The 19,642-nt window shown below is 47.6% G+C and overlaps 1 protein-coding gene across 6 annotated transcripts in view; it reads left to right on the top strand.

Annotated features, from left to right (window-relative positions):
- Positions 1–19,642, top strand: part of LOC110514830 (dedicator of cytokinesis protein 1) — a 538,819-nt gene that overhangs the window by 471,112 nt on the left and 48,065 nt on the right. For all 6 annotated transcript variants that reach the window (XM_036960808.1, XM_036960809.1, XM_036960806.1 and 3 more), the window contains 3 exons: positions 8,094–8,180; positions 11,735–11,911; positions 12,689–12,772. In XM_036960808.1, the coding sequence (XP_036816703.1) occupies positions 8,094–8,180; positions 11,735–11,911; positions 12,689–12,772 (348 nt within the window). The remainder of the gene's footprint in view (positions 1–8,093; positions 8,181–11,734; positions 11,912–12,688; positions 12,773–19,642) is intronic.

Below are 19,642 nucleotides of genomic sequence, written 5' to 3'. Positions count from 1 at the left end.
CTCCACTACACCAGCAGTCTGGTTCTCTGACCTTTAACCTAACAACATGTTGTAGTCCTCCTCCAGTACACCAGCAGTCTAGTTCTATGACCTTTAACCTAACAACATGTTGTAGTCCTCCTCCACTACACCAGCAGTCTGGTTCTCTGACCTTTAACCTAACAACATGTTGTAGTCCTCCTCCACTACACCAGCAGTCTGGTTCTCTGACCTTTAACCTAACAACATGTTGTAGTCCTCCTCCACTACACCAGCAGTCTGGTTCTCTGACCTTTAACCTAACAACATGTTGTAGTCCTCCTCCACTACACCAGCAGTCTGGTTCTCTGACCTTTAACCTAACAACATGTTCTAGTCCTCCTCCACTACACCAGCAGTCTGGTTCTCTCTGACCTTTAACCTAACAACATGTTGTAGTCCTCCTCCACTACACCAGCAGTCTGGTTCTCTGACCTTTAACCTAACAACATGTTGTAGTCCTCCTCCACTACACCAGCAGTCTGGTTCTCTCTGACCTTTAACCCAACAACATGTTGTAGTCCTCCTCCACTACACCAGCAGTCTGGTTCTCTGACCTTTAACCTAACAACATGTTGTAGTCCTCCTCCACTACACCAGCAGTCTGGTTCTCTGACCTTTAACCTAACAACATGTTGTAGTCCTCCTCCACTACACCAGCAGTCTGGTTCTCTGACCTTTAACCTAACAACATGTTGTAGTCCTCCTCCACTACACCAGCAGTCTGGTTCTCTGACCTTTAACCTAACAACATGTTGTAGTCCTCCTCCACTACACCAGCAGTCTGGTTCTCTCTGACCTTTAACCTAACAACATGTTGTAGTCCTCCTCCACTACACCAGCAGTCTGGTTCTCTCTGACCTTTAACCTAACAACATGTTGTAGTCCTCCTCCACTACACCAGCAGTCTGGTTCTCTGACCTTTAACCTAACAACATGTTGTAGTCCTCCTCCACTACACCAGCAGTCTGGTTCTCTGACCTTTAACCTAACAACATGTTGTAGTCCTCCTCCACTACACCAGCAGTCTGGTTCTCTGACCTTTAACCTAACAACATGTTGTAGTCCTCCTCCACTACACCAGCAGTCTGGTTCTCTGACCTTTAACCTAACAACATGTTCTAGTCATCCTCCACTACACCAGCAGTCTGGTTCTCTGACCTTTAACCTAACAACATGTTGTAGTCCTCCTCCCTCCTCCACTACACCAGCAGTCTGGTTCTCTGACCTTTAACCTAACAACATGTTGTAGTCCTCCTCCACTACACCAGCAGTCTGGATCTCTCTGACCTTTAACCTAACAACATGTTGTAGTCCTCCTCCACTACACCAGCAGTCTAGTTCTCTCTGACCTTTAACCTAACAACATGTTCTAGTCCTCCTCCACTACACCAGCAGTCTGGTTCTCTCTGACCTTTAACCTAACAACATGTTGTAGTCCTCCTCCACTACACCAGCAGTCTGGTTCTCTGACCTTTAACCTAACAACATGTTGTAGTCCTCCTCCACTACACCAGCAGTCTAGTTCTCTGACCTTTAACCTAACAACATGTTGTAGTCCTCCTCCACTACACCAGCAGTCTGGTTCTCTCTGACCTTTAACCTAACAACATGTTGTAGTCCTCCTCCACTACACCAGCAGTCTGGTTCTCTGACCTTTAACCTAACAACATGTTGTAGTCCTCCTCCACTACACCAGCAGTCTGGTTCTCTGACCTTTAACCTAACAACATGTTGTAGTCCTCCTCCACTACACCAGCAGTCTGGTTCTCTCTGACCTTTAACCTAACAACATGTTGTAGTCCTCCTCCACTACACCAGCAGTCTGGTTCTCTGACCTTTAACCTAACAACATGTTGTAGTCCTCCTCCACTACACCAGCAGTCTGGTTCTCTGACCTTTAACCTAACAACATGTTGTAGTCCTCCTCCACTACACCAGCAGTCTGGTTCTCTGACCTTTAACCTAACAACATGTTGTAGTCCTCCTCCACTACACCAGCAGTCTGGTTCTCTCTGACCTTTAACCTAACAACATGTTGTAGTCCTCCTCCACTACACCAGCAGTCTGGTTCTCTGACCTTTAACCTAACAACATGTTCTAGTCCTCCTCCACTACACCAGCAGTCTGGTTCTCTCTGACCTTTAACCCAACAACATGTTGTAGTCCTCCTCCACTACACCAGCAGTCTGGTTCTCTGACCTTTAACCTAACAACATGTTGTAGTCCTCCTCCACTACACCAGCAGTCTGGTTCTCTGACCTTTAACCTAACAACATGTTGTAGTCCTCCTCCACTACACCAGCAGTCTGGTTCTCTGACCTTTAACCTAACAACATGTTGTAGTCCTCCTCCACTACACCAGCAGTCTGGTTCTCTGACCTTTAACCTAACAACATGTTGTAGTCCTCCTCCAGTACACCAGCAGTCTGGTTCTCTGACCTTTAACCTAACAACATGTTGTAGTCCTCCTCCACTACACCAGCAGTCTGGTTCTCTGACCTTTAACCTAACAACATGTTGTAGTCCTCCTCCACTACACCAGCAGTCTGGTTCTCTGACCTTTAACCTAACAACATGTTGTAGTCCTCCTCCACTACACCAGCAGTCTGGTTCTCTGACCTTTAACCTAACAACATGTTCTAGTCATCCTCCACTACACCAGCAGTCTGGTTCTCTGACCTTTAACCTAACAACATGTTGTAGTCCTCCTCCCTCCTCCACTACACCAGCAGTCTGGTTCTCTGACCTTTAACCTAACAACATGTTGTAGTCCTCCTCCACTACACCAGCAGTCTAGTTCTCTCTGACCTTTAACCTAACAACATGTTGTAGTCCTCCTCCACTACACCAGCAGTCTGGTTCTCTCTGACCTTTAACCTAACAACATGTTGTAGTCCTCCTCCACTACACCAGCAGTCTGGTTCTCTGACCTTTAACCTAACAACATGTTGTAGTCCTCCTCCACTACACCAGCAGTCTGGTTCTCTGACCTTTAACCTAACAACATGTTGTAGTCCTCCTCCACTACACCAGCAGTCTGGTTCTCTCTGACCTTTAACCCAACAACATGTTGTAGTCCTCCTCCCTCCTCCACTACACCAGCAGTCTGGTTCTCTCTGACCTTTAACCTAACAACATGTTGTAGTCCTCCTCCACTACACCAGCAGTCTGGTTCTCTCTGACCTTTAACCTAACAACATGTTGTAGTCCTCCTCCACTACACCAGCAGTCTGGTTCTCTGACCTTTAACCTAACAACATGTTGTAGTCCTCCTCCACTACACCAGCAGTCTGGTTCTCTGACCTTTAACCTAACAACATGTTGTAGTCCTCCTCCACTACACCAGCAGTCTGGTTCTCTCTGACCTTTAACCTAACAACATGTTGTAGTCCTCCTCCACTACACCAGCAGTCTGGTTCTCTGACCTTTAACCTAACAACATGTTGTAGTCCTCCTCCACTACACCAGCAGTCTGGTTCTCTGACCTTTAACCTAACAACATGTTGTAGTCCTCCTCCACTACACCAGCAGTCTGGTTCTCTGACCTTTAACCTAACAACATGTTGTAGTCCTCCTCCACTACACCAGCAGTCTGGTTCTCTGACCTTTAACCTAACAACATGTTGTAGTCCTCCTCCACTACACCAGCAGTCTGGTTCTCTCTGACCTTTAACCTAACAACATGTTGTAGTCCTCCTCCACTACACCAGCAGTCTGGTTCTCTGACCTTTAACCTAACAACATGTTGTAGTCCTCCTCCACTACACCAGCAGTCTGGTTCTCTGACCTTTAACCTAACAACATGTTCTAGTCATCCTCCACTACACCAGCAGTCTGGTTCTCTGACCTTTAACCTAACAACATGTTGTAGTCCTCCTCCCTCCTCCACTACACCAGCAGTCTGGTTCTCTGACCTTTAACCTAACAACATGTTGTAGTCCTCCTCCACTACACCAGCAGTCTGGATCTCTCTGACCTTTAACCTAACAACATGTTGTAGTCCTCCTCCACTACACCAGCAGTCTGGTTCTCTGACCTTTAACCTAACAACATGTTGTAGTCCTCCTCCACTACACCAGCAGTCTGGTTCTCTCTGACCTTTAACCTAACAACATGTTGTAGTCCTCCTCCACTACACCAGCAGTCTGGTTCTCTCTGACCTTTAACCTAACAACATGTTGTAGTCCTCCTCCACTACACCAGCAGTCTGGTTCTCTGACCTTTAACCTAACAACATGTTGTAGTCCTCCTCCACTACACCAGCAGTCTGGTTCTCTGACCTTTAACCTAACAACATGTTGTAGTCCTCCTCCACTACACCAGCAGTCTGGTTCTCTCTGACCTTTAACCTAACAACATGTTGTAGTCCTCCTCCACTACACCAGCAGTCTGGTTCTCTGACCTTTAACCTAACAACATGTTGTAGTCCTCCTCCACTACACCAGCAGTCTGGTTCTCTGACCTTTAACCTAACAACATGTTGTAGTCCTCCTCCACTACACCAGCAGTCTAGTTCTCTCTGACCTTTAACCTAACAACATGTTGTAGTCCTCCTCCACTACACCAGCAGTCTGGTTCTCTGACCTTTAACCTAACAACATGTTGTAGTCCTCCTCCACTACACCAGCAGTCTGGTTCTCTCTGACCTTTAACCCAACAACTTGTTGTAGTCCTCCTCCACTACACCAGCAGTCTGGTTCTCTCTGACCTTTAACCTAACAACATGTTGTAGTCCTCCTCCACTACACCAGCAGTCTGGTTCTCTCTGACCTTTAACCTAACAACATGTTGTAGTCCTCCTCCACTACACCAGCAGTCTGGTTCTCTGACCTTTAACCTAACAACATGTTGTAGTCCTCCTCCACTACACCAGCAGTCTGGTTCTCTCTGACCTTTAACCTAACAACATGTTGTAGTCCTCCTCCACTACACCAGCAGTCTGGTTCTCTCTGACCTTTAACCTAACAACATGTTGTAGTCCTCCTCCACTACACCAGCAGTCTGGTTCTCTCTGACCTTTAACCTAACAACATGTTGTAGTCCTCCTCCACTACACCAGCAGTCTGGTTCTCTGACCTTTAACCCAACAACATGTTGTAGTCCTCCTCCACTACACCAGCAGTCTGGTTCTCTCTGACCTTTAACCTAACAACATGTTGTAGTCCTCCTCCACTACACCAGCAGTCTGGTTCTCTGACCTTTAACCTAACAACATGTTGTAGTCCTCCTCCACTACACCAGCAGTCTGGTTCTCTCTGACCTTTAACCTAACAACATGTTGTAGTCCTCCTCCACTACACCAGCAGTCTGGTTCTCTGACCTTTAACCTAACAACATGTTGTAGTCCTCCTCCACTACACCAGCAGTCTGGTTCTCTCTGACCTTTAACCTAACAACATGTTGTAGTCCTCCTCCACTACACCAGCAGTCTGGTTCTCTCTGACCTTTAACCTAACAACATGTTGTAGTCCTCCTCCACTACACCAGCAGTCTGGTTCTCTCTGACCTTTAACCTAACAACATGTTGTAGTCCTCCTCCACTACACCAGCAGTCTGGTTCTCTCTGACCTTTAACCCAACAACATGTTGTAGTCCTCCTCCACTACACCAGCAGTCTGGTTCTCTGACCTTTAACCTAACAACATGTTGTAGTCCTCCTCCACTACACCAGCAGTCTGGTTCTCTGACCTTTAACCTAACAACATGTTGTAGTCCTCCTCCACTACACCAGCAGTCTGGTTCTCTGACCTTTAACCTAACAACATGTTGTAGTCCTCCTCCACTACACCAGCAGTCTGGTTCTCTGACCTTTAACCTAACAACATGTTGTAGTCCTCCTCCACTACACCAGCAGTCTGGTTCTCTGACCTTTAACCTCACAACATGTTGTAGTCCTCCTCCACTACACCAGCAGTCTGGTTCTCTCTGACCTTTAACCTAACAACATGTTGTAGTCCTCCTCCACTACACCAGCAGTCTGGTTCTCTCTGACCTTTAACCTAACAACATGTTGTAGTCCTCCTCCACTACACCAGCAGTCTGGTTCTCTGACCTTTAACCTAACAACATGTTGTAGTCCTCCTCCACTACACCAGCAGTCTGGTTCTCTGACCTTTAACCTAACAACATGTTGTAGTCCTCCTCCACTACACCAGCAGTCTGGTTCTCTGACCTTTAACCTAACAACATGTTGTAGTCCTCCTCCACTACACCAGCAGTCTGGTTCTCTCTGACCTTTAACCTAACAACATGTTGTAGTCCTCCTCCACTACACCAGCAGTCTGGTTCTCTCTGACCTTTAACCTAACAACATGTTGTAGTCCTCCTCCACTACACCAGCAGTCTGGTTCTCTGACCTTTAACCTAACAACATGTTGTAGTCCTCCTCCACTACACCAGCAGTCTGGTTCTCTGACCTTTAACCTAACAACATGTTGTAGTCCTCCTCCACTACACCAGCAGTCTGGTTCTCTGACCTTTAACCTAACAACATGTTGTAGTCCTCCTCCACTACACCAGCAGTCTGGTTCTCTCTGACCTTTAACCTAACAACATGTTGTAGTCCTCCTCCACTACACCAGCAGTCTGGTTCTCTCTGACCTTTAACCTAACAACATGTTGTAGTCCTCCTCCACTACACCAGCAGTCTGGTTCTCTGACCTTTAACCTAACAACATGTTGTAGTCCTCCTCCACTACACCAGCAGTCTGGTTCTATGACCTTTAACCTAACAACATGTTGTAGTCCTCCTCCACTACACCAGCAGTCTGGTTCTCTGACCTTTAACCTAACAACATGTTGTAGTCCTCCTCCACTACACCAGCAGTCTGGTTCTCTGACCTTTAACCTAACAACATGTTGTAGTCCTCCTCCACTACACCAGCAGTCTGGTTCTCTCTGACCTTTAACCTAACAACATGTTGTAGTCCTCCTCCACTACACCAGCAGTCTGGTTCTCTGACCTTTAACCTAACAACATGTTGTAGTCCTCCTCCACTACACCAGCAGTCTGGTTCTCTGACCTTTAACCTAACAACATGTTGTAGTCCTCCTCCACTACACCAGCAGTCTGGTTCTCTGACCTTTAACCTAACAACATGTTGTAGTCCTCCTCCACTACACCAGCAGTCTGGTTCTCTCTGACCTTTAACCTAACAACATGTTGTAGTCCTCCTCCACTACACCAGCAGTCTGGTTCTCTCTGACCTTTAACCTAACAACATGTTGTAGTCCTCCTCCACTACACCAGCAGTCTGGTTCTCTCTGACCTTTAATCCAACAAGTATTTCTGTAAAAAAAGGTACAGGAAAGAACAACATGTTTTGTCTCAGTTGTCTCTTCTAGGAGTCGTCCTGTAAACACTGTCTGGGTTATTTCTATTAGTGTGGATGATGTGATGTACTGGAGAATCCCTTTCATTACACACACACACACACACACACACAGACACACCACACGCACACACACACGCACACACACACGCACACACACACGCACATACCCACACACACACACATACACACACACACACACACACACACACACACACACACACACACCACACACAGACACACAGACACACACACACCACACACACACACACACACACACACACACACACACACACACACACACACACACAGACACACCACACACACACACACACACACACAGACACACCACACACACATACACACACACACACAGACACACACACCACACACCACACACACACACACACACACACACACACACAGACACACCACACACACAGACACACACACACACACACCACACACAGACACACCACACACACACCTACTATTGTGTTTCCAGCCCCAACAGTTGGACTTTAACTCAACAACCATTTCCTCTCTTGTACATTTAACATCAACAGGAAATGTTGGATCTGTAAAGCCATAGCAGGAAAGAACAACCGTTATCTGTCTCTATTCTAAGTGCTCCTGTCTGTCATACTGAAAGCACCGGTCGTTTGTTCATCTCCGTGGAGACAAAAAAAACTCTTTACAGCTTCTTCTTCTCTTGTATCGTGTTTTATTGTCTTTTTCCAGAACATGTGGATCGAGCGAACCACTTACACCACGGCCTACAAACTGCCTGGGATCCTGAGATGGTTCGACGTCAGGTCTGTCTCCACGGTGAGTGTGTGTCGACGTCAGGTCTGTCTCCACGGTGAGTGTGTGTCTGTGTCGACGTCAGGTCTGTCTCCACGGTGAGTGTGTGTCGACGTCAGGTCTGTCTCCAAGGTGAGTGTGTGTCGGCGTCAGGTCTGTCTCCAAGGTGAGTGTGTGTCTGTGTCGACGTCAGGTCTGTCTCCACGGTGAGTGTGTGTCGACGTCAGGTCTGTCTCCAAGGTGAGTGTGTGTCTGTGTCGACGTCAGGTCTGTCTCCAAGGTGAGTGTGTGTCGACGTCAGGTCTGTCTCCACGGTGAGTGTGTGTCTGTGTCGACGTCAGGTCTGTCTCCAAGGTGAGTGTGTGTCGACGTCAGGTCTGTCTCCACGGTGAGTGTGTGTCTGTGTCGACGTCAGGTCTGTCTCCACGGTGAGTGTGTGTCGACGTCAGGTCTGTCTCCACGGTGAGTGTGTGTCTGTGTCGACGTCAGGTCTGTCTCCAAGGTGAGTGTGTGTCGACGTCAGGTCTGTCTCCACGGTGAGTGTGTGTCTGTGTCGACGTCAGGTCTGTCTCCACGGTGAGTGTGTGTCGACGTCAGGTCTGTCTCCAAGGTGAGTGTGTGTCAACGTCAGGTCTGTCTCCAAGGTGAGTGTGTGTCGGCGTCAGGTCTGTCTCCATGGTGAGTGTGTGTCTGTGTCTGTGTCAGGTCTGTCTCCAAGGTGAGTGTGTGTCTGTGTCCACGTCAGGTCTGTCTCCAAGGTGAGTGTGTGTCGACGTCAGGTCTGTCTCCAAGGTGAGTGTGTGTCGGCGTCAGGTCTGTCTCCAAGGTGAGTGTGTGTCGGCGTCAGGTCTGTCTCCAAGGTGAGTGTGTGTCGGCGTCAGGTCTGTCTCCATGGTGAGTGTGTGTCTGTGTCTGTGTCAGGTCTGTCTCCAAGGTGAGTGTGTGTCTGTGTCCCACGAGATGAGGCGTGAACAGGGCAGGTCCTGAACCCACAGTATATAGTCACCAGATGAGGTGGGAACAGGGCAGGTCCTGAACCCACGGTATATAGTCACCCAGATGAGGTGTGAACAGGGCAGGTCCTGAACCCACAGTATATAGTCACCCAGATGAGGTGGGAACAGGGCAGGTCCTGAACCCACAGTAAATAGTCACCAGATGAGGTGGGAACAGGGCAGGTCCTGAACCCACGGTTTATAGTCACCCAGATGAGGCGTGAACAGGGCAGGTCCTGAACCCACAGTATATAGTCACCCAGATGAGGTGTGAACAGGGCAGGTCCTGAACCCACGGTTTATAGTCACCCAGATGAGGCGTGAACAGGGCAGGTCCTGAACCCACGGTTTATAGTCACCCAGATGAGGTGTGAACAGGGCAGGTCCTGAACCCACAGTATATAGTCACCCAGATGAGGCGTGAACAGGGCAGGTCCTGAACCCACAGTATATAGTCACCCAGATGAGGCGGGAACAGGGCAGGTCCTGAACCCACGGTATATAGTCACCCAGATGAGGCGGGAACAGGGCAGGTCCTGAACCCACGATATATAATCACCCAGATGAGGTGGAAACAGGGCAGGTCCTGAACCCACGGTATATAGTCACCCAGATGAGGCGTGAACAGGGCAGGTCCTGAACCCACGGTATATAATCACCCAGATGAGGCGGGAACAGGGCAGGTCCTGAACCCACGGTATATAGTCACCCAGATGAGGCGGGAACAGGGCAGGTCCTGAACCCACGATATATAATCACCCAGATGAGGTGGAAACAGGGCAGGTCCTGAACCCACGGTATATAGTCACCCAGATGAGTTGGAAACAGGGCAGGTCCTGAACCCACAGTATATAGTCACCCAGATGAGGTGTGAACAGGGCAGGTCCTGAACCCACGGTTTATAGTCACCCAGATGAGGTGTGAACAGGGCAGGTCCTGAACCAACAGTATATAGTCACCCAGATGAGGTGTGAACAGGGCAGGTCCTGAACCCACGGTATATAGTCACCCAGATGAGTTGGAAACAGGGCAGGTCCTGAACCCACAGTATATAGTCACCCAGATGAGGTGGAAACAGGGCAGGTCCTGAACCCACAGTATATAGTCACCCAGATGAGGTGTGAACAGGGCAGGTCCTGAACCCACAGTATATAGTCACCCAGATGAGGCGTGAACAGGGCAGGTCCTGAACCCACGGTATATAGTCACCCAGATGAGTTGGAAACAGGGCAGGTCCTGAACCCACAGTATATAGTCACCCAGATGAGGCGTGAACAGGGCAGGTCCTGAACCCACGGTATATAGTCACCCAGATGAGGCGTGAACAGGGCAGGTCCTGAACCCACGGTATATAGTCACCCAGATGAGGTGTGAACAGGGCAGGTCCTGAACCCACAGTATATAGTCACCCAGATGAGTTGGAAACAGGGCAGGTCCTGAACCCACAGTATATAATCACCCAGATGAGGTGTGAACAGGGCAGGTCCTGAACCCACGGTTTATAGTCACCCAGATGAGGTGTGAACAGGGCAGGTCCTGAACCCACAGTATATAATCACCCAGATGAGGTGTGAACAGGGCAGGTCCTGAACCCACAGTATATAGTCACCCAGATGAGGCGTGAACAGGGCAGGTCCTGAACCCACGGTTTATAGTCACCCAGATGAGGTGGGAACAGGGCAGGTCCTGAACCCACAGTATATAGTCACCCAGATGAGGTGTGAACAGGGCAGGTCCTGAACCCACGGTTTATAGTCACCCAGATGAGGTGTGAACAGGGCAGGTCCTGAACCCACAGTATATAGTCACCCAGATGAGGTGGGAACAGGGCAGGTCCTGAACCCACAGTATATAGTCACCCAGATGAGGTGTGAACAGGGCAGGTCCTGAACCCACGGTTTATAGTCATCCAGATGAGGCGTGAACAGGGCAGGTCCTGAACCCACGGTATATAGTCACCCAGATGAGGTGTGAACAGGGCAGGTCCTGAACCCGCAGTATATAGTCACCCAGATGAGGTGTGAACAGGGCAGGTCCTGAACCCGCAGTATATAGTTACCCAGATGAGGCGTGAACAGGGCAGGTCCTGAACCCACAGTATATAGTCACCCAGATGAGTTGGAAACAGGGCAGGTCCTGTACGGTTCAGTGTTACATCGTGACTGACATGTAAAGTCAATGTTCCCACGTCAGCAATCCAGAATGAATAGATTCCATAGTCTCTGTAAATCCTTCCATCTGATGCCGGTCTTTAAGAGGCTAGCCAGGCTCGGTTTCACCGCAGATTGGAGATTTGTCACCCTGCCAGGCAGTCACACAGATCCTTCTAAATTTAGGTTGGGGGGGAAAAAAAATCTATAAACTGTCATTTACTCACGACAATCCACACATGTTCTGCCGTTGTCGTCACTCGTCTGTCCCAGAGATTCAGACAATCAGAACCCCTCAGGTAGCCGTTCCCTATAACGTCCCTGTTGTTAGACTGTAGATTGGTGTTTAAATGTCTCTCACTCACAGATGGACCTCAACCGGAAATCAATCAGAACGTATAACCTTCTTTTACTTCCTGCTTCCTGTGTTCAGGAGGAGATCAGCCCATTGGAGAATGCCATGGAGACGATGCAACTGACCAATGAGAAGATCAGCAACATGGTGCAGCGTCACCTGAACGACTCCAACCTTCCCATCAACCCCCTCTCCATGCTGCTCAACGGCATCGTGGACCCCGCTGTCATGGGCGGTTTCACCAACTACGAGAAGGTACTGTGTGTGTGTGTGTGTGTGTGTGTGTGTGTGTGTATGTGTGTGTGTGTGTGTGTGTGTGTCTACCTTACTTAGCTAATACAGCTTTAGTTATTTATTGTGGACCAAACATAACCGTGGTTTGGTTGAACTATCTGACCATAGTGGTTTGGTTGAACTATCTGACCATAGTGGTTTGGAACGTCTTCCCCTTGTAGGAAGATACAACCTTCATACAGAAGACAAAAGATTGTTTATGTAATGAGTTCTGACGTCTCCTCTCCTCTCCTCTCTCTCCCCTCTTCACCCTCTCTCCTCTCCTCCCTCTCCTCTTCTCTCCTCTCCCCTCTCTCTCCACTTGTCTCTCCTCTTCTGTCCTCTCCTCTCTCCATCCTCTCTCCCCTCTCCCCTCTCTCTCAACTCCTCTCTCCTCTTCTCTCCTCTCCTCTCTCCACCCTCTCTCCTCTCCTATCCACTTTCCTCTCTCTCTTCTCTCCCCGCTTCCCTCCCCTCTCTCACCTCTCCTCTCTCCTCCTCCCCCCTCTCCTCTCTCCTCTCTCCTATCCTCTCCTATCCACTTTCCTCTCTCTCTCCTGTCCTCTCCTATCCACTCCTCTCTTCTCCTCTCTCCTCATCTTCCATCTCTCCCCTCTCCTCCCCCCCCCCTCTCCTCTCCCCTTCTCTCTTCTCTCCTCTCTCCTCTCCTCTCTTCCCCTCTCGCCCCTCTCCTCTCCTCCCCTCCTCTTCTCTTCCCTCCCCTCTCCTCTTCTCTTCCCTCTCCTCTCCTCTCTCCAGGCATTCTTCACAGAGAAGTATCAGGGGGATCACCCTGAGGACCAGGAGAAACTGGACAAACTGAAAGACCTGATCGCATGGCAGGTTAGACTGACACACACACACACTGAAAGACCTCATCGCATGGCAGGTTAGACTGACACACACACACACACACTGAAAGACTTCATCACATGGCAGGTTAGACTGACACACACACACACACACTGAAAGACCTCATCGCATGGCAGGTTAGACTGACACACACACACACACACTGAAAGACTTCATCACATGGCAGGTTAGACTGACACACACACACTGAAAGACCTCATCGCATGGCAGGTTAGACTGACACACACACACACACACACTGAAAGACCTCATCGCATGGCAGGTTAGACTGACACACACACACACTGAAAGACCTCATCGCATGGCAGGTTAGACTGACACACACACACACTGAAAGACCTCATCGCATGGCAGGTTAGACTGACACACACACACACTGAAAGACCTCATCGCATGGCAGGTTAGACTGACACACACACACACACACTGAAAGACCTCATCGCATGGCAGGTTAGACTGACACACACACACACACACACACACACACTGAAAGACCTCATCGCATGGCAGGTTAGACTGACACACACACACTGAAAGACCTCATCGCATGGCAGGTTAGACTGACACACACACACACACACACTGAAAGACCTCATCGCATGGCAGGTTAGACTGACACACACACACACTGAAAGACCTCATCGCATGGCAGGTTAGACTGACACACACACACACTGAAAGACCTCATCGCATGGCAGGTTAGACTGACACACACACACACTGAAAGACCTCATCGCATGGCAGGTTAGACTGACACACACACACACACACTGAAAGACCTCATCGCATGGCAGGTTAGACTGACACACACACACACACACACTGAAAGACCTCATCGCATGGCAGGTTAGACTGACACACACACACACTGAAAGACATCATCGCATGGCAGGTTAGACTGACACACACACACACACACACTGAAAGACCTCATCGCATGGCAGGTTAGACTGACACACACACACTGAAAGACATCGCATGGCAGGTTAGACTGACACACACACACTGAAAGACCTCATCGCATGGCAGGTTAGACTGACACACACACACTGAAAGACCTCATCACATGGCAGGTTAGACTGACACACACACACACACACACTGAAAGACCTCATCACATGGCAGGTTAGACTGACACACACACACTGAAAGACCTCATCGCATGGCAGGTTAGACTGACACACACACACACACACACTGAAAGACCTCATCACATTGCAGGTTAGACTGACACACACACACTGAAAGACCTCATCGCATGGCAGATTAGACTGACACACACACTGAAAGACCTCATCGCATGGCAGGTTAGACTGACACACACACTGAAAGACCTCATCACATGGCAGGTTAGACTGACACACACACACACACACACACACACACACACACACACACACTGAAAGACCTCATCACATGGCAGGTTAGACTGACACACACACACACACACACACACTGAAAGACCTCATCACATGGCAGGTTAGACTGACACACACACACACACACACTGAAAGACCTCATCACATGGCAGGTTAGACTGACACACACACACACACACACTGAAAGACCTCATCACATGGCAGGTTAGACTGACACACACACACACACACACTGAAAGACCTCATCACATGGCAGGTTAGACTGACACACACACACTGAAAGACCTCATCACATGGCAGGTTAGACTGACACTACCGTTAAGAAGTTTGGGGTCACTTAGAAACGTCTTTGTTTTTTAAAGAAAAGCACATTTTTGTCCATTAAAATAACATCAAATTGATCAGAAATACAGTGTAGACATTGTTAATGTTGTAAATGACTATTGTAGCTGAATGGAATGTCTACATAGACGTACAGAGGCCCATTATCAGCAACCATCACTCCTGTGTTCCAATGGCACGTTGTGATAGCTAATCAAAGTTTATCATTTTAAAAGGCTAATTGATCATTAGAAAACCCTTTTGCAATTATGTGAGCACATCTGAAAACTGTTGTTCTGATTAAAGAAGCAATAAAACTGCCCTTCTTTAGACTAGTTGAGTATCTGGAGCAACAGCATTTGTGGGTTCGATTACAGGCTCAAACTGGCCAGAAACAAAGATCTTTCTTCTGTAACTCGTCAGTCTATTCTTGTTCTGAGAAATGAAGGCTATTCCATGCGAGAAATTGCCAAGAAACTGAAGATCTTGTACAACGTTCTGTACTACTCCCTTCACAGAACAGCGCTTACTGGCTCTAACCAGAATAGAAAGAGTGGGAGGCCCCGGTGCACAACTGAGCAAGAGGACAAGTACATTAGAGTGTCTAGTTTGAGAAACAGACACCTCGCAAGTCCTCAATTGGCAGCTTCATGAAATAGTACCCGCAAAACACCAGTCTCAACGTCAACAGTGAAGAGGCGACTCCGGGATGCTGGCCTTCTAGGCAGAGTTCCTCTGTCCAGTCTCAACGTCAACAGTGAAGAGGCGACTCCGGGATGCTGGCCTTCTAGGTAGAGTTCCTCTGTCCAGTCTCAACGTCAACAGTGAAGAGGCGACTCCGGGATGCTGGCCTTCTAGGTAGAGTTCCTCTGTCCAGTCTCAACGTCAACAGTGAAGAGGAGACTCCGGGATGCTGGCCTTCTAGGCAGAGTTCCTCTGTCCAGTGTCTGTGTTCTTTTGCCCGTCTTAATCACTTCTTGTTATTGGTCGCACTGCTTCCTGACACACTAATCGCTTAACCCGGAAGCCAGCCGCACCAATTTGCCAGAGGTAACACCGTCCAACGGGCGACCGAAGTCAGCTTACAGGCGCCCGGCCCGCCACAAGTAGTCACTAGGCCACGATGAGACAAAGAGATCCCGGCTGGCCCAAACCCTCCCCTAACCCGGACGACGCTGGGCCCATTGTGCGCCGCTCCAAGGGTCTCCTGTCAGATGCTTACGACCATCCGCCACCCCCGTCCATTGTACTAACAACACCAGAACCTACTTGAAGGTAACAGCGCTCACTGTTGCCCCTAGTGGCTGGTTTCCACGTCATTTCCCGACGTCCTCAGACATGGATGGACGTCAAATACTGACTTGTAATCACAGGTGACCATGCTGCTTAAAACAATTCCACATCTTAGTAGAAACCCCGGGGCCTTAAGGGAATTAAGACGGACACTAAGCTGCATCTAGGCAACCAATCAGAATGGTACCAGTGGAGGTTGGTGTCACTTTAAATTGGAGAACAGGTTCATTGTAAATGGCTGCAATGGAATGAATGGAAATGTATCAAACACAGTACAGTGATCCCGTCCTCTGATTCCTCTCTCCACCAGCCCCCACTGATATGTATCTCTATATGGTATAAAGCCTGACTTTCCCTATTGTCTGAACAATAAACTGGGAGGATGGGGATCACTGTGTCATGGCATTTTCTTCAGGCCCTGTGGTCACCACTGTAAAAACACTGCAGCAGAACCATGTCTCTGAAGATGGTATTGTGAGAACAGGACACACAGGCTATGTCGTGTAATTGCCTGAGGTTACTCAGGTTACAAGGTTAGCTTTGAAAAACAGATTTTAAAAACATTGTATCACAGATTGATTCTAACTGGGCCGTATATAATAATATGATATTTATATGTGAAAAGTGTGTAAATACTATTTTTATTGTCTATTAGTTTCTATATATATTGTATTCAGACCATTTGACTTTTTCCAGATTTTGTAACATTATTCTAAAATAGTTTAGATTATTTTTATAAATCTCAACAATCTACACACTATACTCCATAATGAAATAGCAAAAACAGATTTTTAGAAAAGTTTGCAAATGTATTAAAAAAATATTTTTTTTAAACAGATACCTTATTTACATTAATATTCAGATGCTTTGCTATGAAACTCGAAATTGATCTCAGGAATATCCTGTTTCCATTGACCATCCTTGAGATGTATCTACAACTTGATTGGAGTCCACCTGTCTTAAATTCAATTGATTGGACATGATTTGATACACCTGTCTATATAAGGTCTCGCAGTTGACAGTGAATGTCAGAGCAAAAACCAAGCCATGAGTTCGAAGGAATTGTCCGTAGAGCTCCGAGACAGGATTGTGTTGAGGCACAAATCTGGGGAAGGGTACCAAAACATGTCTGCAGCATTGAAGGTCCCCAAGAACACAGTGACCTCCATCATTCTCAAATGGAAGAAGTTTGGAACCACCAAGACTCTTCCTAGAGCTGGCCAAACTGAGCAGTTGGGGGAGAAGGGCCTTGGTCAGGGAGGTGACCAAGACCCTGATGGTCACTCTGACAGAGCTCCTCTGTGGAGATGGGAGAACCTTCCAGAAGGACAACCATCTCTGCAGCCCCCAACCAATCAGGCCTTTATGGTAGAGTGGCCAGACGGAAGCCACTCCTCAGTAAAAGGCACATGACAGCCTGCTTGCAATTGGCCAAAAGACACCTAAAGGTCTCTGACCATGAGAAACAAGATTCTCTGGTCTGATGAAACCAAGATTGAACTCTTTGACCTCAATGTCAAGCATCACGTGTGGAGGAAACCAGGCACCATCCCTACGGAGAAGCATGGTGGTGACAGCATCGTGCTGTGGGGATGTTTTTCAGTGGCAGAGACTGGGAGACTAGTCAGGATCGAGGCAAAGATAAAGGGAGCAAAGTACAGAGAGATCCTTGATGAAAACCTGCTCCAGAGCGCTCAGGATCTCAGACTGGGGCGAATGTTCTCCTTCCAACAGGACAACGGACCTAAGCACACTGCCAAGACAATGCAGGAGTGGCTTCGAGAGAAGTCTCTGAATGTCCTTGAGTGACCCAGCCAGAACCCAGACTTGAACCCTATCGAACATCTCTGAAGAGACCTGAAAATAGTTGTGCAGCAACGCTCCCCATCCAACCTGACAGAGCTTGAGAGGATCTGCAGAGAATAATGGGAGAAACTCCCCAAATACAGGTGTGCCAAGCTTGTAGCGTCCTACCCAAGAAGACTCTAGGCTGTAATCACTACCAAGGGTGATACAACAAAGTCCGTAGTAAAGGGTCTGAATGATATTTCATTTTTTTTTTTTTTTTATCAATGAGTAAAAATGTACATTTGTTTTGCTTTGTTTTTATGGGGTATTGTGTGTAGATTGATGAGGGAAAAGAACAATTTAAGCAATTTTAGAATAAGGCTGTAACGGAACAAAATGTGGAAAAAGTAAAGGGATCTGAATACATTCCGAAGGCTCTGTACCTTGTATTTTTATTTAAAATTTTATGTAATATATTATGTTGCTCTTGTCCATAACTGTTCTGTACTTTGTCATGTGTTTGTACCGCAGCAAGAGTAGCTGCTGCATGTGCAGTAGGTAATGAGGACCCTCATAAACTAAATGAATCCCCTCCCAGGTGATGCTAACGGAACACAACACAGAACCTGTGTTTGTTAAAGTTCCAGGGAGAAGCATTCTACAGTTTTAAAACATTCTACAGTTCTGAAGCGTTCTACAGTTCTAAAGCGTTCTACAGTTCTGAAGCATTCTATAGTTCTAAAACATTCTACAGTTCTAAAGCATTCTACAGTTCTAAAGCATTCTACAGTTCTAAAGCGTTCTACAGTTCTAAAGCATTCTACAGTTCTAAAGCATTCTACAGTTCTAAAGCGTTCTACAGTTCTAAAACGTTCTACAGTTCTAAAACATTCTACAGTTTTAAAACATTCTACTGTATTAAAGCATTCTACAGTTCTAAAACATTCTACAGTTTTAAAACATTATTTTCCAAAGTTCTAGTTTGTAATGAAATCGGTGAGTAAAATAACAGCAGGGTTCTTCTGCCTGCTCTGCACCCTCAGAAAGCCTGGAGGGAGTGTTTACACACCGACACACACGGCAGAGCTTTAATCAGCTCATTGTAGCACAGCCTCTGAGATCAATAACCCCCCCCCTCTCTTCCTTCTCTCTCCCTCTCCTGTTCTCTTTCACACTAACTTTGTTCCTGGGAATATTGTTATGTCCGCGGGGAATGAAACAAGCTCTAATCTTCCGGTTTTTAACTGTCCAAATATAAACCTGGTGTCAGGAATGTTGTATCGATCTATAGGGAAACACAAAAGGGCGTTTTGTTATTTCAGGGAATCACACACGCACCATTTGCACCATTTGTTATTTCAGCTAGTGATACACAGAATGCTCCATGCCTGCTTTAGTGTATTAGTAGTGGTTGTTCACTAATTGGTTGTGTACTAGAAATGCAGCAGGCTATGACGCACACACACACACACACACACACACACACACACCCATACCCACACACACACACACACACACACCCACACACACACACACACACACACCCCCACACCCACACCCACACACACACACACACACACACACACGTACGCACGCACACACCCACACACCCACACACACACACGCACACACCCACAAACACCCACACACACACACGCACACACACACACACACACCCACAAACACCCACACACACACACACGCACGCACGCACGCACACACCCACACACACACACGCACACACCCACAAACGCACACACACACACACCCACACCCACACACACACACACCCACACACACGCACGCACGCATTGTTTAGAAAAAAGACATGCGTGTCAGCTAAGCTAACAGCAGCTCTTTATGATGGCGGCCATGTTGGTTTATGTTTGACAACCGAAAACTCCCTAATCCCAGAATGCCATTCACTATAAGACGCAAATAAACAAAGTCAAAGAAAAAAAAATTGAAAAAAAATGTGAACTTAGTTTGGCCGCTTTTCATCATATTGCAAATCTTCGATTATTACAGTGGGTGTATACAGGAACTGGAACACATTACT

This window comes from Oncorhynchus mykiss, chromosome 23 (genome assembly GCF_013265735.2).
Source record: "Oncorhynchus mykiss isolate Arlee chromosome 23, USDA_OmykA_1.1, whole genome shotgun sequence".
In the NCBI taxonomy this organism is placed as follows: Eukaryota; Metazoa; Chordata; class Actinopteri; order Salmoniformes; family Salmonidae; genus Oncorhynchus; species Oncorhynchus mykiss.
The sequence above is the reverse complement of the archived record's forward strand: the minus strand, read 5'-3'. Positions and strand labels throughout refer to the sequence as shown.